Source organism: Myotis brandtii, unplaced genomic scaffold, assembly GCF_000412655.1.
Source record: "Myotis brandtii unplaced genomic scaffold, ASM41265v1 scaffold923, whole genome shotgun sequence".
Taxonomy (NCBI): Eukaryota; Metazoa; Chordata; class Mammalia; order Chiroptera; family Vespertilionidae; genus Myotis; species Myotis brandtii.
In genome coordinates, this window is record NW_005371804.1 from 55,115 (window position 1) to 78,524 (window position 23,410).

Genomic DNA, 23,410 nt, shown 5'->3' on the forward strand with positions numbered 1-23,410 from the left:
ACCTAACCTATGCTTCTCTCTAGGACCCAGTATATAGTACACCTGTGCCCCACCTTGAGTAATTCCGATTCCTGGAAAAGAATTTATGCTGACAAAACATAACAGATGGTTTTAGTTGGTCGCCATTATTTTTACTTTAATGTATCAGTAATGCATGTTTGAAGAGGAGTGGTGTTTATCTTTATTGAAGTAACTCATCATGGGATTCCCTGGTAGGAAGCCCCACCCAGGCCTGACATGGACATGATGTAAAGACATGTATGTAAGGCCTAAATTCCATTTGCCAAGCCATGGGCATGATTTGGCACCTCCACACCATGCTCCCAGCTCTCACTTACCAGCACTGCGATGTGTGATTTTCCCACATTAGAGGACCACGATGTTTTTTATTTTTTTTAAATTAATTTTTTAAAGGGTTTTATTTTTATTTTTTAAAATTAATCTTTATTGTTGAGATTAATACAGATGTTCCTCTTTTTCCCCCCCATAGCTCCCCTCCACCCGGTTCCCATCCCACCCCAGGCCCTTGCCACCCTATTGTCTGTGTCCATAGGTACTGCATACATGTATATCAGATCTTTGTCTAATCTCTTCCCGAATCCCCCCACATCCCCATTCCCCCTGAGAATTGTCAGTCTGCTCCCTTTCTATGCCTCTGATTCTATTACATTCACCAGTTTATTCTGTTCATCAGATTTTTTATTCATTTGATTTTTAGATTCACTTGTTGATAGATATGTATTTGTTGTCGCTTTGTTGTTCATAATTTTTATCTTTACCTTTTTCTTCTTCCTCTTCTTAAAGAATACCCTTCAGCATTTCGTATAATACAGGTTTGGCAGTGATGAACTCCTTTAGCTTTTTCTTGTCTGTGAAGCTCTTTATCTGACCTTCAATTCTAAATGATAGCTTTGCTGGATAGAGTAATCTTGGTTGTAGGTTCTTGCTATTCATCACTTTGTATATTTCTTGCCACTCCCTTCTGGCGTGCATAGTTTGAGAAATCGGCTGACAGTCGTATGGGTATTCCCTTGTAGGTAACTGTGTTTCTCTTCTGCTTTTAAGATTCTCTCTTTGTCTTTTGCCCTAGGTATTTTAACGATGATGTGTCTTGGTGTGGTCCTCTTTGGGTTCCTCTTGTTTGGGACTCTGTGCTTCTTAGACTTGTAAGTCTATTTTTTTTCACCAGGTAGGGGAAGTTTTCTGTCATTATTTCTTCAAATAGCTTTTCAATATCTTTCTCTCTCTCTTCTTCTGGCACCCCCATAATTTGGATGTTGGTATGCTTGAAATTGTCCCAGAGGCTCCTTACACTATCTTAATATTTTTGGATTCTTTTTTCTTTTTGCTTTTCCGGTTGGGTGTTTTTTGCTTCTTCGTATTTCAAATCTTTGACTTGATTCTTGCGATCCTCTACCATGGTTTTGAACTCTATATCCCATAGTTTGCTTTCTTCCATTTCTTTCATTTGTGACATGTTTCTTTGTCTCCGCATTTTATCTGCTTCCCTGTGTTTGTTTCTATGTATTGGGTAGCTACTAAGTCTTGAGTTGACAGAGTGGCCTTGTGTAGTAGGTGTCCTATAGGGTCCAGTGGCACAGCCTCCCCAATCACCTGAGGTGGGCACTCTTGGTGCAACCCTTTGTGGGCTGTGTGCATAGTTGTTGTTGTTTTTTAACGCACACTTTTTTATTATATTAAAATCAGGCAATGGTCTGACAATAAAAAGGCTGCTTATGGAATACTGTTATGTTAAACTTTACTTATAGGATGCTAAATCCTTACAACTAAGGGTTTCCCTGGAAAAAGATTAATGAAAACATCAATTGCTTTTCAGACTTGATAGTTGCTGCTTTGAAAGGAGGTTTTACACAAATACTAAGTTACAAAAAAAAAATCCTGTATAACACAATGAATCACTTTATTTCAGTATGCATCCACATCTCAGCAATTAGTGGTCCTGAACAGAAAAGTGGAAAAATGCAGCCTTTTGCCAGGAAGTCAAGCCCGCCAATTTTGGGGTTCTGCCATGCCCATCGAGTTCTTTCTTAATCCCTGCTGAGGACCATGAGAAGCTGCAGCACCAAAACCAAAGTATGCACCGAATTCAAGGTTCTTTTTGTTCCAGTTGTCAGATTCCAAACTAGACCCAAATGGATTGCAAAGATGACCAAATGAGAGCTCTGTTTAAAACTTCAATTTGTAAAAGCAAAAGCAATGATAGGAACAACAACAAAATTCATTCAGAGGGATCATATGTGCTTATAAGTGTCTTCTGTGGCCTTCCTGAGCTTAACAAACAAACCTATCAGTTGATGATGACAGCAGAGAGTGGCAGGGTTGTGGACCCAATTTTCATTTCCTGGGCTGCTGGAGAATAAATGAATGTGGTTCCAAAACTAAACGAGGGAGGTCAGAGCCTCTTTCCAACCTTACCTGATGGCTTCTGGCCAGAGCAAGGGAGTGTCATGGAAAGTGTTGGGTGGTGATGGTGCAAGAAAGGGACCTGAAGAGGAGGAAGGAGGAAGCAGCACCCCTCGATATAAAGGTGGTGGGGGAAGTTATGGGGAAAGCCCTGAATTCCTCACCAAAGGCCAATTTCGGAGGGGAGCAGAGGGGGTTACAATCTATGCTTCGGCCAAGGGTGGTGGTAGAGTGGGGAAAGGATGGTGGCTCAGAAGGGGAAGGGGCATCATTTAAGACTTAAAAAGAAACCAGGGGTGCAAAGGAAGCACCCCCACACACCCAGCAGTAGTCCCACAGGCTGTGACCTGAAACCTTCACATCTACTCTAACAAGCCACCCCAAGCTGGAGGGCTGTTGCAGGGAGGAAGGGGGAGGGGGGAGGAGATGGAGAAGGCAGAGCCCCCAGGCCATGTAATCAGCAGCAAGGTGATTGTGTGATGTGTCTTTTCACAGCTGAGTTAGATGTGCCCCACCAGTTATGATGGGAATCAATTTAAATCTACTTTCTTGATCCCAGAAGTTCAACTATGTGGACAGTGGTTACACTTGACAGGATCATTTGTTATAGCACAACTTATATATTTCAAATGGACAACAAATTAGTATCATTTACAGTATCTTAAGATAAACTGCCTTTGAGCGGGAGCTTCCTTTCCAGTACTTTGTGGTCTACAAGACGTATCTAGAAAATGTACTACTATGGAAAGTGAAGACTGCTTAAATCAAATGGCGGAGGGGCGGGCCTGTGGTTTTCTTGTTGATTAGTTGCTGTAACACTGTCCTTCAGGTGGCTGAGGGAGTTTCATATTTTCTTTAGACATCATTAGGCGCCAAAGCTCCTGCAGGACAACTTTGATACTATATGAATTCTTCCATTTCGCTAGCACTGATATGCCTCTTGGGTCCACCACTCCATTAGAACTATTAACTCCATTCATATTAATTTTTGTTACAAATCTTACAAAGGGGGGTGCTTCTGGGTATTGAGGTCCACATTCTATTTTAAGGCTGTATATTTGGTTTTCATAAATTGTTCTTGGAGGCCTAATCATCATCCCTGTCCGTCTTGTAAGTGTCATGTCTTCGTCATCTTCTAGACCCCAGCTAACTGTGCCATCTCCTACTCCTTTCTGGCTTTCTTCGAGTTCTTCCAATAGTCGAAAATTGCGAGGGACTTTTACTCCCGAGCCCGTGGTGGCTGCCATCTTGTGTCACTGTCGCTCGAAGGCCGGCCCCTGTGTGCACAGTTTTGTTGTAGTTGAGCCTTGATTGCTGTTGGTGTCACTGGGAGGAATTGACCTCCAGACCAATTGGCTGTGGGGATCAGCTGCGAGTACAGTGGGAGAGCTGTTGTGCAGGAGACACCCTTATGGAGCAGGACTTGCTTGAGTGGGGCTTTGGTGCTTACTGAGTCTGCCCCTTGGGTGTGTTGCTTATGGATGTGAAGAGTTGTAATCTGGATGGTCTCACACTGACCACTTGGTGCACTGGCTCTTGGATCTCCAAGGAGGTGCAAAGTCAGCCACTGCCTGGGACCACCCAGCAGGAGCTACAGAGAGATCTGCAGATTCCTCCTCTTTGTATTGGGTTTGGAAGTGCCCAGACGAGGCCCAGCTGTGAAGCAAGGCAGGCCGGTGCTGGTGCTGGTGCTGGTTTTTGGGTCTTTTATTGATAGGTTAGGGCAGTGGTTCTCAACCTTTTGGCCCTTTAAATACAGTTCCTCATGTTGAGACTCAAACATAAAATTATTTTCGTTGCTACTTCATAACTGTAATGTTGCTACTGTTATGAATCGTAATGTAAATATCTGATATGCAGGATGGTCTTAGGTGACCCCTGTGAAAGGGTCATTCAACCACCAAAGGGGTCGAGACTCACAGGTTGAGAACTGCTGGCTTAGGGGATCCCTGACCCAGCTGTAGCTTGTTTAACAGAGTTTTAGCCTGAGCAAGGTCAGGCAGTTCATATGCAAAAGCACTGCACACAGCTTGGGTGGGGTTGTAAATTGGGTGGGGTGGGGTCTTAGGGAATCTCCAGGGCGGAGCAAACAGAAATGGCTGCCAGTCAGCTCTGTACCAGGGAGGTCCCAGCACAGGAACAATGACCCTTGTGAGCACCTCCGTCTGGAATAAAGCCACCCCCAAGTTCCTGCCCCAATGCCAGACAGTCCAGTTTCTCCCTGTATGTGTCTGGATCCCCCAGAGCCTCAATTGGCACTGGAGCTCAGAGGACGTGGGAGCTTGTAAATTCAGTACGTGGTGCTGGCCTTTTAAGAGGAGCAGCTGGGTCTCCAGCAGCCTGTGTGTCACTCAGCCCCAATCCACACTGGTTTTTACAGTCTGTAGTTCTTACGGCCCATAGGGACTTCTTTCCCCAGCTCTGGGACCCTGGGCTGGAGGGTCTGGTGTGGGGCTGGGATCCCTTGCTCCTCCAGGCGGCCTCCTTCTGGATTAAAAAAAGGGGCACACATGGGTGCCGGCCCAGCCTGTTCTGCGCCTCCGCACCTCCTACCAGTCTCAGTGAGCTTTCTTCTTTACTTCTCTAGTTGTAGTACTTCCACTCAGCCAGCTTTCCTGCAGTTCTGGATGATAGTTCTGTATTTTAGTTGTAATTCTGATGTGGTTGTGGGAGGCAGCAAGTACAGGTGTTTACCTATGCCGTCATCTTGGTTCTCCCTTATTTTTATTTTTTAAATTTTTATTTACTTATTTTTAATCCTTACCCGAGGATATTTTTGCATTGATTTTAGAGAGAGTGGAAGAGAGAGGGAAAGACAGAAACATCGATGTGAAAGAAACACATCAGTTGGTTGCCTCCTGCACGCCTCTGACTAGGGCCTGGCCAGGGAGGAGCTTGCAACTGAGGTACATGCCCTTGATTGGGATCGAACCAGGGACCCTTTGGTCTGTAGGCCAGCCAATGTTCTATCCACTGAGCCAAACTGGCTAGGGCCCACGATGGTTTTTAATCCAAGAATAAAACCAATAGAAACTGTGTGAATGAAAACCAAGAAATGAGCCTGTTTTCCAGCAATATCTGTAATCTGGAAAGCATCCTGAAAGGGCCTGGTAACCATGGCAACAGCGCCACCACAGCGAAGTGGCTCTCAGAGCTCAGGGCGCTCAGGCGGGAGGCTAATCCTCTAACAAAGCCGCCTTTGTGTTACGTGGGCCGAGGAAAACCACGGGCTGTGACAGCAGCCACGCAAACCCTCAGTCCTAGGACACAAGAGCCACGGACTGTGACAACAGCCACGGTGAACTCTCAGTCCTAGGACCTGAGAGCCATGGGCTGTGACAGCAGCCACAGTGAACCTTCAGCCCCAAGCACCCGAGAGGGAAAAATGTGAGTCTTAATCTTCGCTCCGTTGATTATTTTATGAGATGAATGAAAAATGCTATCAAAGCTGATGGATGTCTCCACGTAATGTGGGTTCCTCTCCTAGAAGGTGTCTTTGCCTGATTCCACATGTTCCCACAGGCGTTTAACGCCCATCGTCCACATAGTCAGATGTGTTCTTCAAACTTTCTCAGTTTAGGTACTAAGTGCACCGTCGCCAGGGCTGTCCCGAATGTCTAAAAGGGATGTGCAAGCCACCCTCTCTGCAGAGCTGGTGGTAACGTGACTCCCACGGTGGGAGCATCGGGCTTCCGTTCGCTGCCGCCTTAGCTGGTCGTGCCCTCAGCTTCCTCCTCAGAAATGAAGTGGGGTGAAAAGTAGCACCTTTTTGGATGTTGAGATCAGATGATATGTATCTGAGGTTCCTTTACTTCTATGCATTTATTTTTCTTCCTGTGATTTGTTTGGCTAAGGAGAAGTCTGGTTTATCTTTTTTTTTTTTAAATATATATATATTTTAAAATATATATTTTTTAAATATATTTTAAACCGGTTAGGCTGGCTGGTTTATCTTGCACAGCTTCCCTCTGTCTGGAGTGTCCTGTCTTTCTGTGTAGTCCTAGAAAAGTTCAACTAGCCCTAACTGGTTTGGCTTAGTGGATAGAGCGTCGGCCTGTGGACTGAAGGGTCCCAGGTTTGATTCCGGTCAAGGGCATGTACCTTGGCTGCAGGCACATCCCCAGTAGGGAGTTTGCAGGAGGCAGCTGATCGATGTTTCTAACTCTCTATTCCTCTCCCTTCCTCTCTGTAAAAAATCAATAAAATATATTTTAAAAAAAAGTTTAACTAAATTTCCTTTACACTTACTCAGTTTTGTGAGTTCTGAAGAATAAATTTTTGATTTTAATTTTTTGTTTCAGTCAATATTACCCTCTATTACAGATATATCTATATCTATATCTGCACACACACACATATATATAAGACTTTATTTCAATATACATGAGTTGTACACTTAGGGTTCATGCACTTTGCTGTTTGTATGTTATCCCTCAATAAACAGCAGTAAAAAATGATTGCCATCCATAAAGCCTCTCAGATCTGCCCATATAAAATTTTCTAACCAATTAAAAAAAAGTAGCACCTTTTTCATGATGCAATTTCCAAGGTTGTCCACTTTAGTCACAAGATTTAGGGCGTTTATTGCCGACGAAGATAATCTGTGTGTTATAAATTGAGGAGAAAATCGATTGCAAGTTAATGAAATGTTCGGGATGGGGAGCGTTGAGCCTGAGCAGAGGTGTGCTTTGCACCCTAAGGACCGGAGTGCTTCACTTGGCAATCTTGGTGACAGTAAGATGTGTCTGAATTTTAGTTCACGTTGATGTAGGACAATGGCTGTGTTGGAAGTTATAATGGTAAAATCCTAGGCTTTGTGGTTGGATCTTGGTTTTCCTTTTTTTTTTGTATGTGTGTGTGTTTTTTTTGTTGTTGTTGTTAATCCTCACACGAAGATATGGAAAAACCAAGGACTTTTCAGAGAGAGTGGAAGGGAGGGAATGTGTGTGTGGGGGGAGAGAAACATCGATGTGAGAGAAACACATTGATTGGTTGCCTCCTGCATGTGGGGAGGGAACGACAAACCAGGTACATGCCCTTGACTGGAAATTGAACCCATGACCCTTCCCTGAGTGGGCTGACACTCTAACCACTGATCAACACTGGTCAGGGAAAGGTGGGTTTTCTTATTTTCCAGGTGTGAGATTTTGGGTGAATTATTGAACCTCTTTTTAGGTGACTCTTGAGTTCTAAAATGGGGGTAAAAGTCACCCCCTGCCCCTGAATGCTGTGAGCAGTGACTGGGAGAATCCATGTGCTGTGCTTGGTACTGTGACTGTAGGGTTCAACACTGTTCATGACATCGGCGCAGGCTGAACGGCTCAGTTATAGCTAAGTTTGTCAGGTCATGGTGTATGTTTCTGGAAACTGTTAGGGTTTAGCATCTGGAATTTGTATAAATATGAAATAATAAAAGTATAGAATGCAGTGACAGAAGGGGACAATGAAAGTTGGCCTAATTCTTGGCTTGTGTTTGAACTTATTCAAGACATTGGCTTCAACTTCTGGACCTCATGAACCCCCGTAGGATAGGCTATGGGATGGGAAACCCATGGGGTCCAGACCGGAAAGGGGACACTAAGGGAACGCCAAGGACAGGGAACTGCAGACCAGGGTCTTGGCCCTTCTCCTCCTCAGAGCCTTGACTTGCGGCTATGAAAATCTGACAGCAGAGTGTCCTATGGCTCTTAGGCTCAGGGATAAAGAGTTGAAGGTCTGACTGGGTCTTGCAGTGGGTGGCTTGGGTTTGGGGTCCTAGAGTCAGAGGCTGCGTGTGAGGTCACGGGCCTGGTCCAAGTGGGTCCGTTTATCGTGTAGTGGGCAGATCACGCCTAGAGTATTGTATGTATTTGTCTGGGTGACATATTTTCAGAAGGAATGTCCAGTTAGACCTGACAGGGCCATTGGAAGCCATCACTATTCAGAACTGGTTAAAGGAATGAGGCACATTGAACTGAGGAGGAGACATTTGGAGGTGAGCATGTTGCCAGAACAGCACCCCAGATTCGTGCCGGACCGTGAACCAACCGCATGCAAACCCACGGAGGGAAACCGAGGACTCCCAGGACCCAACCGAAGGTCCTGGCCGCCCAGCTTACGGGTCAGTTACAAGACAAGGGAGAGGTGTTTTCACAGGTCGTCGTTTAGAACAGGTATAATCCTTCAGAGCATTTCTGCGGAGGACTCACACAGGGCCCAGGTGGAAGAGGTTGAGGAAGCAGAGGGACTCGACTAGAAAAACCAAATCAACGAACAGGGTCCAGTGGCCCCAGGTGCGATGAGTGGATAGCCTTCCCCTGCTCTGGAGGGCCCCCTGCCCTGGAGGCGTAGAGGCGGAGCTTGGATTACTGAGGTGCAATTAGGACAATTCCAGATTGGGGAGGGATGTTCGTTTGGAAAAGCTTGAAGCTTCTTTCATTCATTCAACAAATGTTTCAAGAGCACACAGTACAAGACATAGGGCTGGAGAAGAGCAGGCCGTGCCTTCTCGGAGCTCACATCCTATGATTTAATGATTCCAGCAAAGCCCACACTTGGAGAATGCCAAAGTTGGAGGTGGAAATTACACGGAGGCCTGGCCGGAGTGGTTAAGTGGTTGAGCATTGACCTATTAACCAGGAGGTCACGGTTCGATTCCCGGACAGGGAACCATATGCCTAGGTTGCAAGCTCAATCCCCAGTGTGGGACATGCAGGAGGCAGCTAATCAATGATTCTCTCTCATCATTGATGTTTCTCTCTCTCCCTCTCCCTTCCTCTCTGAAATCTATATATATATATATATATATGAAATTAAATGACATGGAGAAAAGTTAGATATGGATGCATTCCCATTTTCCCAGCAGAGAGTTCAGTTGAAAGAAAAGAAATAGGGAAAATTGAGTTTGAGTGTGAATTTAGGCCCAAACTGTTGGCAAGTGTATTAGTGTTGGTGTACACTTAGTGAAATGAAATCATGATGCTTAATTAGCTCGCAGATGGCAGATGGGCAGGTTGGTGGTCCTGGAAGTGAAACACATGGTGTATCTTCCTCTGCTACTCACGGGCCTTGGTCGGGGGTTTCTGCAGGCCGCTACGTGTGTGGGAAAAGGACGCTGGTTCAGTGAGGGTTTTGAGCTTCCTTAGCCTGTCAGTCAGAGGAAATTTAAATTTAAACAAACATTCCCTTGTTTCAATGATTAGCTTAGCGTTGTTATAAGAATATGATTTAAATAAGTAGCTTGAGGCTCTAAAGAGCTCTTTGGTATTATTTTTGAATTTAATGTTAAATTTAAAACACTTTTAAAAATGCTCAGGTCAGGACTTGCGCTTCTGTCCCAGATGTGTTCCACATACACTGAAAACCCTCCTGCTGTTTAAACAGCTCTAGAAATAGTGGATAACACGCAACAGAGGTCCTTCTCAGTGCCAGGCTGAGCTCGCAAGAAAGAGAGGTGAGCCCTAACTGGTTTGGCTCAGTGGATAGAGCATCAGCCTGCTGATGGGTCCCAGGTTCGATTCCGGTCAAGGGCATGTACCTTGGTTGCAGGTACATCCCCAGTGGGGGGTGTGCAGGAGGCAGCTGATCGATGTTTCTCTCTCATTGATGTTTCTAACTCTCTATCCCTCTCCCCTCCTCTCTGTAAAAAATCAATAAAAAATATTTTAAAAAAAAGAAAGAGAGGTGATATGCAAAGCAGTAATGGCTGAGAATTTTCTAATCTTGTGGAAGGACACAAATCCTTAGATTCAGGAAGCCTGAAGAAACCTAAGTAGGACAAGTAAAAACAAATGACAGCCAGATACATGGAAATGAAACTGGAAAACACCAAAAACACAGACCCTAAAGGTAACCAGGGAGCAAGGTCAGTAACGTATAAATTAGATGCCACCAGACGTTCAACCACAGCAGTAATTTGAAGACAATATGGTAACAATAAAATAATAGCTCATGTATATGGCATTATTGTGTTGTAAGTGCTTTACATTCACCATCTCACTCAATCTTTTCAGCGCTCTGCAAGGTAGGACTGGAATTATCCCCACGTCTCTGCCCACGAGGGAGCTGGGCCCAGAGTCTCCGAGTGACGGGCAAAGCCAGGGCTGCACCCCAGGGGTTCTGAACACAGAGTCCGTGCCCACACCACACAGGGGCATTTCCATGTTTCTCTCTCTCCCTTCCTCTCCCTTCCTCTCTGAAATCAATATGTTAAAAAAAAAAAAAAGAAATTACACGGAGAAAAGTTAGACATGGATGCATTCCTATTTTCCCAGAGAGCAAACAGCCTCAGCGTAGAATTCTATACCCAGCCAGGAGTCATTGAAGACTGAGTGCAAAATGAGACATTTTCACACAAATAAACTAGAGAAATTGGGTACACCCTCCCTGAAGAGGACTCCTAAAAATAAAGCATGAAATAAAAGAAAAGGAACGATGACCAGTGTAGGCTGTAAAGAAAGGGAAGGTGGGAAGCAGGATGACGTCGCCGTGAGGCCCGGGCCGGGGACTGGACCCCCTTGCCAGGTCTCCTTGCACTGTGGGACCAGAGAGCTGGTTAACTTTGGTCTTAGGTCAGGTATGCCTCGTCTAACTGTACGCTTCACACCCAAAGAATAGGAAGAGAGAGCACAGTTTCCAAACTACAGTTGACGCTCGAACAATGCAGGTTTAGGGGGCTGCCCTCCACATAGTCAAAACTCCGAATTTAGCGTTGGTCTCCCCCAAACTTTACTAATAATCTACCTCCTGTGGACCAGAAGCCTTACCCTTAACATAGCAGTCAACACATATTTGGTATGTTATATATATTCTTTACAGCATTTTTACAATAAAGTAAGCTAAAGAAAAAGAAATGTTATTAAGGAATCCATAAGGCAGTGGATAGAGCATTAGTCTGTGGACTGAAGGAATCCATAAGAAAGAAAAAATACATTTGCTGTATTTATTGAAAAAAAAATCCACATATAAGTGAACCCATGGAGTTTAAACCAGTGTTCGTCAAGGGTCAACTGGATAGACAAAAAGGAATAGAGGAAACTCGATTTATCTCGATATAAAATATTCAGAGTCATATTGATCCTGCCTTGGGTTTTTGTTATTGGACATGAATCTAAACGAGACTTCCCGGTTGGGAGGAAGGACACTAACCAACCTGCACTGAGTGACTGCTGGATGCTGGGAGTTTTGCTTACGTTGTCTGAGTTGATTTTCACAGTAAACCTATAAGGGAATGAGGATTGTCCCCAATGTACAGATACAGAAACCGAGGCTCAGAGAGTTTATGTAACTCGCTCACGATGACAAGAAAGAGCTTTTGTGATAGCTTTGACTTAAGATCTGGAGATCTTTGTATAACAAACAAACTCAGCTGTTTTTGTTGTATCTCCTTTCAGAAGGGGAAGGAGCCAATATTTGTGTTTGGCTGTCCAGGGAACCCAAAAGGTATTTTAGGTGCCAAAGACATCTTAGCAGCTTCATGGTGCTAAATTTGGGGCCTGAATTTGGGAAAACAATATTAAAACGACTTCTCAGAAAAGACTGGCCACAAAACAAAACATAGTTGTTGACATCCTCATTAGTAAGAGTGAAAATACGGCATGTAAAACAAACATGGGGGGTCGGGGGAGCTAACATCCCAATAATTAAGAGTATTAATCCTTCTGAAGGAAGAATCCATATTGCTTCATCTAAAATGATGCCCGGCCGGCGTGGCTCAGTGGTTGAATGTTGACCTATGAACCAGGAGGTCACGGTTCGATTCCCGGTCAAGGGCACATGCCCGGGTTGCAGGCTTGATCCCCGGTGTGGAGTGTGCAGGAGGCAGCCGATCAATGATTCTCTCTCATTGATGTTTCTATCTCTCTCTCCCTCTGCCTTCCTCTCTGAAATCAATACAAATATATTTTAAAAAAATTGAAGGACCTGAGACACCCACTTCTGGAGCTGGCCAGCCGGAGTCAGCTTTTCTCGACCACAGACTGTGGCTAAAAATTCTGCCCAGAACACAAACAGCAATTACCTGGTGCCCCTGGGAAGTCAAATAGCGGCAGGTTCCGGGGAGGGGTCACAGCACAGCCCATAGGGGTGAGCTTCCTGTTTGTTTTTTCTCCCATCCTTTCCTCTTCCAGCTCTGCCTGTGGGTTGTCCTAGTTGTGAAACTATGTAGTGAATGTGGGCAGCAGGAACCCGAAGAGAAGCCCCATTTTTCTCATGTCTAGCGTCGCGCCCGGCCCCAGTGCCTCCCTGTGGGTGGGTGTTGAGCGAAGGAACCAAGAAAAGAACCACTTTCCGGTTTATGATTTTTTATTTAAAATGCAGTTTGGGGGAACGACTGGCTGAGATGGCAAAGCCAGGAGGCACTTGTAGGTGGGATTTTAACACTCAGTTTGGGTTCAGCAGGGGCAGGTGACCTGGGGCGGGAGCTGAGTGATTGCAGAGGATGCCCAATGCGTTAAAAAGAAACGTTTTGAAGAGCTATTGGGCAGGGCAGGCGGGAAGGCTGTGAGGGAGGTGGCCCTGCCCTTGCTTTTTGTAGCACCTCCCAGGAAGGCCTGGCCTTGTAACTCACAGAGTAGAAACTTCTTTTACCAACAGGGAGCTTTTCCAACATCGGATCAGCTATTATTACCATTGAAAACACAGAAGGCAAGCCCGGCTGGGGGCTCAGTTGGTTGGAGCATCGTCTTGTGCACCAAAAGGTTTTGGGTTCGATCCCTGGTTGGGGAGCCTATGGGAGGCAACCGATGGATGTTGCTCTCTCACATCGATGTTTCTCTCTCTCTCTCTCTCTCTCTCTCTCATCTCCCTTCCTCTCTCTCTTGAATCAATAAAAACATACCCTTGGATGAGGGTAAAAAGAAAAGAAAATAGAAGGGAAATTTATGATGCTTCATTTAGAAACTAGGCATTAAGCACAAACCATTTTTTACGAGCCCTTTTCCAAGATTAAAGCCCCTAACGTGGAAAATGCCTGCTATGGTCCCTGTTTGGAGTCCTGGGTGGATTCTGTGACCTCTCTGCCCCTGACGGAAGCCCGATCCACTGCAAAGCTCTACCCGCCCTTTATTTAAATAAATAAAACTATTTATTCAGTTTCCCTGGTTTTCTAAATGTATAAACTTAATACCAGTGGTTCGATTCATCCCAGAATTTTTTCAGTAACGGCATGACACTGCCCTTTCGTACGTGAAGGGTGCTTTTGTGGTCGACGGTAACTCTGTCTGGAGGAACACATGAAAACCCGTGTTCATCGTTCTGTGGGTGGGACTGGGCACGTGGCTCCCGATAGCAGCCGTGCTGCAATACCGATTATAGGGCGTTTCTGCCAACTCACCAGCTCAGATGATTCCCAAAGTCCTTTCCGTGTGACCAGGGCTGGTGGTAAGTGGCAGAATGAACAAAAACACTGTCCCCCAAATACGGACCATGACCAGAGTAAAAAGGTAGAGAGACAGGAGGAGAGGCAGGGGCTCCCTCAGCTCTGCCTGTGCGTCATTTCACCCTACGTGGTAACGCCATGCGAAGTTCGGCAGCAGAAACACAAATGACATGAGCCCGGCTGGTGTGGCTCAGTGGTTGACTTTGACATTGACCTTTGAACCAGGAGGTCAGTTTGATTTTCTGTCAGGGCACATGCCTGGGTTGCAGGCTTGATTCTCAGTAGAGGGCGTGCAGGAGGCAGCAGATAGGTGATTCTCTCTCATCATTGCTGTTTCTAGCTCTCTCTCCCCCTTTCTCTCTGAAATCAATAAAAATCTATTTTTAAAAATGATATGAGGTCTCTGTCCCCAGCATGAGCCCACAGATGGCGGCCCCCGTGGGGCAGTGTGGCGAGGGCTGCTGCAGGGGCAGGGACAAACGGCAGGAGGATGAAGTCACTGACTGAGCAGGGGAGAGAAGGTGGCATTTGATGTGGGTTTTGATGGATGCATAGGAGTTTTCTAGGGCCCTGTGGAAGGGAAGAGAGGGCAGGAGAGGAGTAAATAATGGTAGAGCGGGTGTCCCAAGTGGCAGACTGGTAGGTGAGAGGGGCTGGGCAGTGCCTGGCCAGGTGAGCAGCTGGGGCCAATGAACGGTCCTTCAGTGCCCATGCCTCTGACCAGGAGTGACCACGGCGTTCAACACAGGGGCCCCATTCAATGAGGCGAACGTCTCCTGGCAGTGGCGCTCAGGAGGCCAATCCTGCGTGCTTGAAAGTGCCAGCCAGAGATGGTGAGGCCTGGGCTGGGCTTGGAGAAGGAGCTGGACTAGAGACCGGCTTAGGGGGAATTTATCAGATTCTGTGACTGAGAGAGGAGGGGCCTCGGGCTTCTGTCCTGGGTGTCAGGCTGGAAGTGACAGTCTTGTGAGCCATGGCAATTGTCAGAGAGCGAACAGGTGGAGGAGCTTACAGAGGGGCAGAGCGTGTCCCAGCCGCCCGGGCTCTCAGAGATGCAGCCTGGAGGAGGGGGCGTGGCCGGGACGAGGCTGCCCACAGGTTTCTGCGCGGGGCAGGCACTGGGGCTGGCGTGGGCATTTCCATGCCTGGGCCTTCTGTAAACAGGGTCGGCCCATTGGCCGGGGCCTGGGTCTCATCCCAGTGAGTGGATTTGGTGTGTTCTGCTTTTCCACTTGCTTCTTTTGGACAAGACCCGTGGGAACTCCCGCCTTGCGGGTGGGGTGGGGGTGGCAAGGTAGAAAGTGCTGAGAAAGGCATGTTCTTATTTAAAAAAAAATTTTTTTTATTGATTTCAGAGAGGAAGGGAGAGAGAGAGAAACATCAATGAGAAAGAATCATTGATTGGCCGCTCCCTGCATGCCCCTGAGCATGTGCCCTGACTGGGAATCAAATCTGCAACTCAGGCATATGCCCTGACCGGGAATCAAACCGTGACCTCCTGGTTCATAAGTCAATGCTCAACCACTGAGCCATGCCAGCCGGGTGAAAGGCATGCTCTCTTGGCTCTGGGGAGAGAGGGACCCTACTTGAAAAACATTCCATAAACACTAGGCTTTTCTTAAAACATTCAAATTTGCTGCCAAGCACAGCAGTTAGTTGGTGCCCCATGGACTTGGGGGACAGTGTGGTCTGGCTCTGCAAATCTCAGAAATGCAAGTTCACTTCTCAAAGTGCCAACACAGGCTCCTTTCATCCGTGTGCATGAACCGAGACGTCTCGTTGCCAAGTGGGCGTCGGATCACAGCAGAAGTAACAGAGGCATCCCATCATGACTTGCTTCCCTTCAATTTATTTTGCCTGAGTGGGGATCTGGGAACACCAGTCCTACAACACGCTCTTTGGAAGATGGGTTGCATGATTAGACAGGTGAGGAAAAGGCTGCCTTCTGTATGCCCCCTTGGAACCTTCACAAGTCAGATAAAGGTTCTGAGAAGTCCTGCACTAAAAACTATATAGTCATGTACAATAGGGTGACTATAGTTAACAGTGCTGTGCTGCATATTTGAAAGTTGCCAAGAGAATGGATCTTAAACATTCTCATCACAAGGAAACACTGTAACTATGTGAGGTGATGGGTGTTAACTAAACTTATTATTTTTTAAAAATATATTTTTATTGATTTTTTACCGAGAGGAAGGGAGAGGGATGGAGAGTTAGATGTTTCTCTTGCATCGATGTTTCTATCAGCTGCCTCCCCCATCCCCCCTACTGGGGATCGAGCCTGCAACCAAGGTACATGCATGCCCCCTACTGGGGATCTAGCCTGCAACCAAGGTACATGCCCTCGACTGGAATCGAACCCGGGACCTTTCAGTCCACGGCCCAACCCTCTATCCACTGAGCCAAACCGATCAGGGCTTAACTAAACTTATTGAAAGCATTTCACAATGTATACATATATCAGAGCATTATGTTGTACGCTTTAAAGTTATACAATGTTACACAACAATTATATCTCAGTAAAACTGGGAGAAACCGTACAGATAGGGTCTCCCATGGTTGTTAGTACGTCCTCGACTCTGTTTTTTGTTTTGTAAATGCCCATCTGACACCCAGGGGATGTTAAATGCTGCCCAGCACACACAAACCACGCGAACCTTTAAAAGGCATGTTCGTGAGTCCACAGAAGAGAAAGGGAAGCGAAGAGCCGGAGGATGACTGCAGGGCTGTCCCCAGACCTCCCAGAGCATCTTACCCTTTTACACTGCTCTTCCTTTTCCCTCATCTCTAGTTAATTTTCTTATCGCTCTCCACCCTATTCCTGGGTGTTCTGCCTCAGACGAAAGTAGGGTAATTGGTTCTGTATCTCCTTTTCACAGAAATCTCATCCAGCTTCCAGCCCAGGGGCCAAGTACGGCTTCATGGGTTTCTGCCTTTGAAATAAATCTCATATAACTTCTGCCAGCTCCCCATTGGCTTCAGGCCAAAGTGAGAAGCACTGTACCCTTAATCCCCCACCCCCCACTTTAGATTTTAGATTCACAATATTTATGATAAAAAGCAGGGGGAGGAATTAGGTGGGCTAACAAAGTAATGGACATATAACACCAGGTTATTTCTAGTGGGCAAGAAATTGTTTTACCTGGGCCAATTACTTGACCTCTCTGTGGCTCAGTGATGCCATCTGTAAAATGGGCACAGAACACCACCTTATTTATTCACTGAGCATTGTTCGCCCTTTTTACTCTATTTTGGACATCAGAAGCGCTTCTGTGGGCATTTGAACCACCTCACAAGGGACCATGGAAGGGCAGAGCTTGGGAAGGATCCACGGTGGGGTCGGGGGGAGTATGGGGAGGATCAGAGCCTGGGCTCTGGTCCTCCACCCCCACTTCCTCGAGATATGCTCCTGGGTCATCTTCCAAACCATCGGTGCTGGCATGTCCCCAGGCTCCCTGTGCGCCAGGCAGCGTGCTCAGCCCCTCCCAGTTCTAACGCTCCCATCCTCAGTCTAGAGTCGAAGCAGCACTGGGCATGGTCCTAGGGGGCACGGTGGCATCTCTGGGTGATGGAAGGAAGAGGGTGCTGAGTGGGCTGGAGGCTCCTTCCCACGCCTCCAACTCAACAGCTCTGGCCTGGCTCCTTTCAGGATGGTGGGGCCCACACACCTTCCATCTGAGAGAAGGAGTCTCTAACGCTCAAGAAGAGATGGGACACAGCCGCTTAAGTCCACCCCAGTCAGACCCACCGGCTCTTCCTCTTTACCCCTCACATTCTGATAAGCTTCTGCTACCTTCCTCGTCCTGGTCCAACTCCTGACACGGCCAGTGACTGACAGCGGGCCTCTCTGCCCTGGGCCCCCCTCAAGGGCTGAGCAGTGCATCGCGCCAGGGCTCCAGGACTGACATGCCAGGGGCCCCGGGAGTCGGCCTTCTCCTCAATGTGCGTCTGTAGGTGCAGGGAACGTGAAAACCTCCTGAGTCATAGAAAGATCTGTGCCTGTGAAGCTGTCCACACCTCGGAAAGCCACTTAGCGACGAGGCAGACGCTGCTCTGACAAGAACCACGCGTCCCTCCAGGAATGGGCTTGTCGTCAGGGTGGCCGATGCTTCTGTCTGCAGCTCGGGACGAGGGCGAGGTTCCCACCAATGCAGTGAAACGTGGCATCAGAACGAACATGCCTCAGCGTGAAGTGTTATAAGGGGAAGGCAGCATGGCCCAGCCTCCGGGGCACCATCGCACTCGGCCCTCGGACCACCCTGCTACCATGCCGACGTGCCACTCACCGCAGAGCCAGAGGCTGCAGAACCAGCTGACCAGGCTCTTGAGTCTCTACGTCTCCATCACCTCCCTGTCTTGGAACTTGTAGCCTTAAGATTCAAGGTGAACATCTAGTTTTAGACATTAGTGTCTGCTACGGTTGCATCCTCTGCTAGGGCGGGGCACACCCCACGGTGAGGGATGGACATCCCCATGAGGAGTTAGTGTGAACACCAGGGTGAGGGATGGACATCTCAGTGAGGAGTTAGTGTGAACACCAGGATGAGGGATGGACACCCCCGTGAGGAGTTAGTGTGAACACCAGGGTGAGGGATGGACGTCCCCATGAGGAGTTAGTGTGAACACCACAGTGAGGGATGGACATCCCCATGAGGAGTTAGTGTGAACACCAGGGTGAGGGATGGACATCCCCATGAGGAGTTAGTGTGAACACCAGGGTGAGGGATGGACATCCCTGTGAGGAATTAGTGTGAACACCTGGGTGAGGGATGGACACCCCTGTGAGGAGTTAGTGTGAACACCTGGGTGAGGGATGGACACCCCCGTGAGGAGTTAGTGTGAACACCAGGATGAGGGATGGACGCCCCCGTGAGGAGTTAGTGTGAACACCAGGGTGAGGAATGGACATCTCCGTGAGGAGTTAGTGTGAACACCTGGGTGAGGGATGGACACCCCGTGAGGAGTTAGTGTGAACATCAGGGTGAGGGATGGACATCCCCGTGAGGAGTTAGTGTGAACACCAGGGTGAGGGATGGACACCCCCGTGAGGAGTTAGTGTGAACACCTGGGTGAGGGATGGACACCCCCGTGAGGAGTTAGTGTGAACACCAGGGTGAGGGATGGGCATTCCCATGAGGAGTTAGTGTGAACAGCCAGCCCAGCATCTGAGTATCCATGGTCATCCCCTCAGAGTCCTTGGGTCTTCCATGTGCCATAAAATTGCAGTCTTCTGGAGTAACCCTAAAGTAAAATGCTTCCATGAAAGTACGAAATACAGCACGTACTGATGCAAGTTCCCATACTATTAGCTACACATCGGCCGGGGCCTGAGGGCTGGTGGCTCTGTTTCTCAGAGGTGGCCTGTGTCATCTCAACTCAGCCCCCCTCGCTCATCTGACCTCTTTAAGCCAGTGCCCTTTCTGGTCCCACTCAGAGTGAGGATCCCTTCATTGTCTGGGAAGGTGTGGTCCCATCTACTTAGAGGGATGAGAGGCCGGCCATGCTCATCCCAACCTTAGGGCGTGACTGGTCACAACCGTGGAGGGCTGTCCTGACTCCGGCCAATAGCTCCTCGGCCCCTCGAGGTGTCGGGATTACAATTATGTTCTGCAGCCCCCACCCAGTCGGGGAAAAGTGGGCCTCTTGGTGGAGGGTGGTGTCAGCCCAGGCGGGGCAGGCTTTTCTGGGCCATGTGGGCAGGGTGTCCCCCGATGGGACAGCCATGTGCTTTGCTGGGGCCTCAGGACCGTCAGCCACACGGCCTGCGTGTGCACCAGACTCTAGGCTGCAGCCACATCCTCTGAGTGTAGACTCAGCTTCCACAGCCCCCTCGCGCCACGCCAGCCTCCAGTCAGAGTCTCGGCCCCCATGGCCCCCTCGCGCCACGCCAGCCTCCAGTCAGAGTCTCGGCCCCCACGGCCCCCTCGCGCCACGCCAGCTTTGTTTAACGGTTCAGAAACCTGCCGTGGGCCTGAGAAAGCTTCCTGGCTCACTCAGGCTAATTAGCGCCGCGGCTGCCCTGGGAACCCATTTTCAGGCCTCAGAGAACCTCTGACCGGCTCTCTAAGTTTGCACAGGGTCCCTGGGACTGTCTTGCTCGGAGGCTGCGTGCACCCAGGTTCTTCCCTTGGAGGTACAGGGTTTCCACGGAGACAGATGCATTTCTGACCTCAGAGATGGGGGAGGGTACAAACCCCCTCCCTCCGGGATCACCAGCCTGGATGAGGAGGGAGGGTCTCTCCCTGCCTCCACAACCCCTGAGACCCAACCAGAGGCATGACAGGGCTCCCTGCTCTCTCCGTTCCCGGGCCTCTGCACACATCTTTGCTGTTCGCTCATTCATTCCCTCACTTACTTATTCAACAACTATTGTTAAGCAGCCTTCTGCCCCGGCCCAGCCGCTGCTGGGGACGTGGTGTGCGCCCTGAGCCCTGCTCTGCCAGGGGCCACAGGGCACACGCCAGGGAGCCAATGGATGCCAGGCAGCCCAGCGGAGCAAGGTGGGCCAGGGGCGAGGTGGTGAGGGCAAGGCTGTGTGCCCTAGACAGTGTTCAGGGAAGGCCTGAGCGGAGCCAGGGTGAAGCAGGAGAGTCCCGTGAATACCTGGGAGAGGAACATTCCAGAAGAGGGGAGAGGAGGCGCACCAAGCCTGTGATGGGAATGAGCTCAGCCCATCTGAGGAACAAGGAGGCTGATGGGGCAGGTGGACTTTGGCCAGGAGCCCCATTAGGTAGTAAAATTCTCCAGTATCAGAAACTTCCCTATTCGGGAGCTCTCCCTGATCAAATGTGCTCTTTGGCTGTCTGTGGGCGCTGGGCGTGGGGGACATATGGGAATTTCTGAGAGCAGCAATTCTCAATCGGGGAATTTTGCTCCCCTCAGGCATGTGGCAATGACTGGAGATGTGTGTGTGTGTGTGTGTGTGTGTGTGTGCGTGTGTGTGTGTGCGTGTGTGTGCGCACACACTTCTGGCCTCTAGTGGGTAGAGGCCAGGGATCCTGCTAAACACCCTACAACACAGAACTCAGTCCTCAACAAAGAACTAGTTGACCCCCGGGGTCAGTTGTGCTGAGGTTGGGACCCCTGTTTGGGGTCTCAGCAGCCTGGGAAGCCTGGGCGCTGTGACTGGCGGTCTCGGCCCCGTGCTCTGGAGGACCTGTGGGCAGGCGTGGGGGACATATGGGAAGAGGCGAAGCTTCTGTCAAGGGGAGCATTTGCATGGCCCACAGGTGAGAGCCAGACATGGAGGAGGGGGCAGAGCAGGCCACTGCCTGGGCTCCTCTTACAGCTTCACAAAGGCCCCGACCCCTGCGTCCCCGGGTCCCAAGCCTCTCTGGTCAGAGCCACAGGCAGAGCACTGGTCCAGGAAATGGGCTCTCACTGCCATGACAGCGTGTGCAAGGCTGTGAGGTTTGTGTGCACTGACCTATGAGCCCATTTTCCACATGGTAAGACTGAGTTGTGGCAGGCAAATTCCTGCCTCAGGGCCTCCCCTCTGCCTGGAAGGCTCTCTCCTCACCTTCTTGTGGCCTTTTCATCATCCCAGTCTTAGCTGGACCATGTCTGTGCAAGGCTCTGAGGGGATGCTAACCCTCCACTTCTCAGTTCTGTCTTTCCCAGGCCCTTTCTCTGGGTCCTGCACCTTCCTTGGTCCCTTCACTTTGATTTAAAAACACCTGCCTTGCCTGGCCATGGTGGCTCAGTGGTTGAGCATCGACCTATGAGGTCACGGTTTTATTCCCAGTTGAGGCACATGCCCAGGTTGCAGGCTTGACCCCCAGTGTAGGTTGTACAGGAGGCAACTGATCGATGATTCTCTCTCATCATTGATGTTTCTCTCTCTCTCCCACTCTCTGAAATAAACAACAACAAAACACCTGCCATGTGCCCCAGTCCCTCAGGATGCCCAAGGCTAGAGCCATCAGAGCTCAGGTGTCTGTGGCTGACAGAGGTGTGACCCATGGAGGCGATGGGGAAGGCAGGCAGGGAGAGAGAGGGGGCATGGAGGGAGGGCAGGTGTTACCTTATCCACCCTCTGGGCTGGCAAAATCTCCATCTACAGGCTGTGCGGCTGCATCCTGCCTGGATGTGCTGCTACCACTGCTCAGCCCAGGCCCATGTGGTTACCTAGGGGATGTCAGTCAGGGTGGGAGCGCTGGGGAGTTGTAACATCTGGGCTGCTGATGGTGCTACCCAGCCACTATGCTCTTACTCATCAGCTTCTTCCCTGGCGCCTGCCCTGCAACCCACAGCTCCTCCTGCTAGTTCTGAGGACTCTTCCTTACTCTGACTCTCTCAACCGGTTCTGCATCTTGTTTTTGAAAGTAGTTAAATCGTTTTATTTTTATTATTATTTTTTAAAAATATATTTTATTGGCCTGGTACGTTGTGCCTTGTTCTGTTGTATTTTGTGCCTTTAAATCAACGCAGCAGATCCAAGCAACAGCAGCCTCCTGATCACCACCCCCTCTGTCTGAGGAACAGCAGCTGTACGTGAAGCCTCCCCCCACCAGCCAGAAGAGCCACCACAGCTGTGAACAACACCCACCAGAGGAGCTGCTGCCAACTGAGGAGCAGCTGCTACCGCAACCACCCAAGGAGAAACCACAGCCCAAGGAGCCACTGCCACCCAGGGAGCAGCCACTGAACGACTCAACATCTAGATATGTCAGTGAGATCAAACATGGGTAGGCAAAGAAACCCCCAAAGGAAAGAAAAGGAGGACTCGCCAGAAAAGCAGCTAAGTGAGACAGAGGCATGCAACATGACAGAAAAAGAATTCAGAATAAGGGTCCTAGCGTGCATAAACCGGATGGAGGAAAAAATCAACTACTTATGCAAGAAGCAAGAAGAAACAGATGAAAAAATCAATAACTTATGCAAGACCCAAGAAGAAATGAAGAGCGATATAGCTGCAATAAAAAACACCATTGAAAGCATCAACAGTAGACTAGGAGAAGCGGAGGACCGAATTAGTGAATTAGAAGACAAGGAAGCAAAACACACCCAAACTGTACTGCAATTGGAGAAAAAAATTAAAAGACAGGAGGAGAGCCTAAGGGAGCTTTGGGACAACATGAAACGAAACAACATACGAATAATAGGGGTGCCAGAACAACAGAAAGATGAACAAGGATTAGAAAACCTACTCGAAGAAATAATATCAGAAAACTTCCCTGAGGTGGGGAAGAAAAAAGTCACACAAGCACAGAGAGTCCCAAACAAGGTGAACCCGAAAAGACCCACACCAAGACACATCATAATTACCATGGCAAATGTTCAGGACAAAGAGAGAATCTTACAGGCTGCAAGAGAGAGACGGAAAGTTACATACAAGGGATCTCCCATTAGATTATCAAATGATTTCTCAACAGAAACACATCAGGCCAGAAAAGAATGGACAGAAATTTACAAAGTGATGCAAAGCAAAGGACTGAACCCAAGAATACTCTATCCAGCAAGGCTATCATTCAAAATTGAAGGGGAAATAAGAAGCTTCACAGACAAAAAAAGGCTAAGGGAGTTTATCACCACCAAGCCAGCCATGCAAGAAATGCTAAAGGGACTGGTGTAAAAAGAAGAAATAAAAAGCTCAGAAAGAAAAACAGCCACACAAAAAAGAAATGGCTA

General features: G+C 48.5%; 2 protein-coding genes across 2 annotated transcripts in view; one reads left to right on the forward strand and one right to left on the reverse strand.

Annotated features, from left to right (window-relative positions):
* Positions 1-23,410, forward strand: part of B3GALT5 (UDP-Gal:betaGlcNAc beta 1,3-galactosyltransferase, polypeptide 5) — an 81,843-nt gene that overhangs the window by 16,702 nt on the left and 41,731 nt on the right. The window lies entirely within an intron of this gene.
* LOC102239689 (ubiquitin-conjugating enzyme E2 variant 1) lies at positions 1,903-3,697 on the reverse strand. The gene has a single exon (XM_014532918.1). It carries the CDS (start codon positions 3,669-3,671, stop codon positions 3,228-3,230), a length of 444 nt encoding a protein of 147 aa, XP_014388404.1. The 5' UTR covers positions 3,672-3,697; the 3' UTR covers positions 1,903-3,227.

Bases quoted from the DNA above. Each gene is read 5' to 3' on its own strand.
- LOC102239689 (XM_014532918.1), bottom strand. From the start codon at position 3,671: ATGGCAGCCACCACGGGCTCGGGAGTAAAAGTCCCTCGCAATTTTCGA.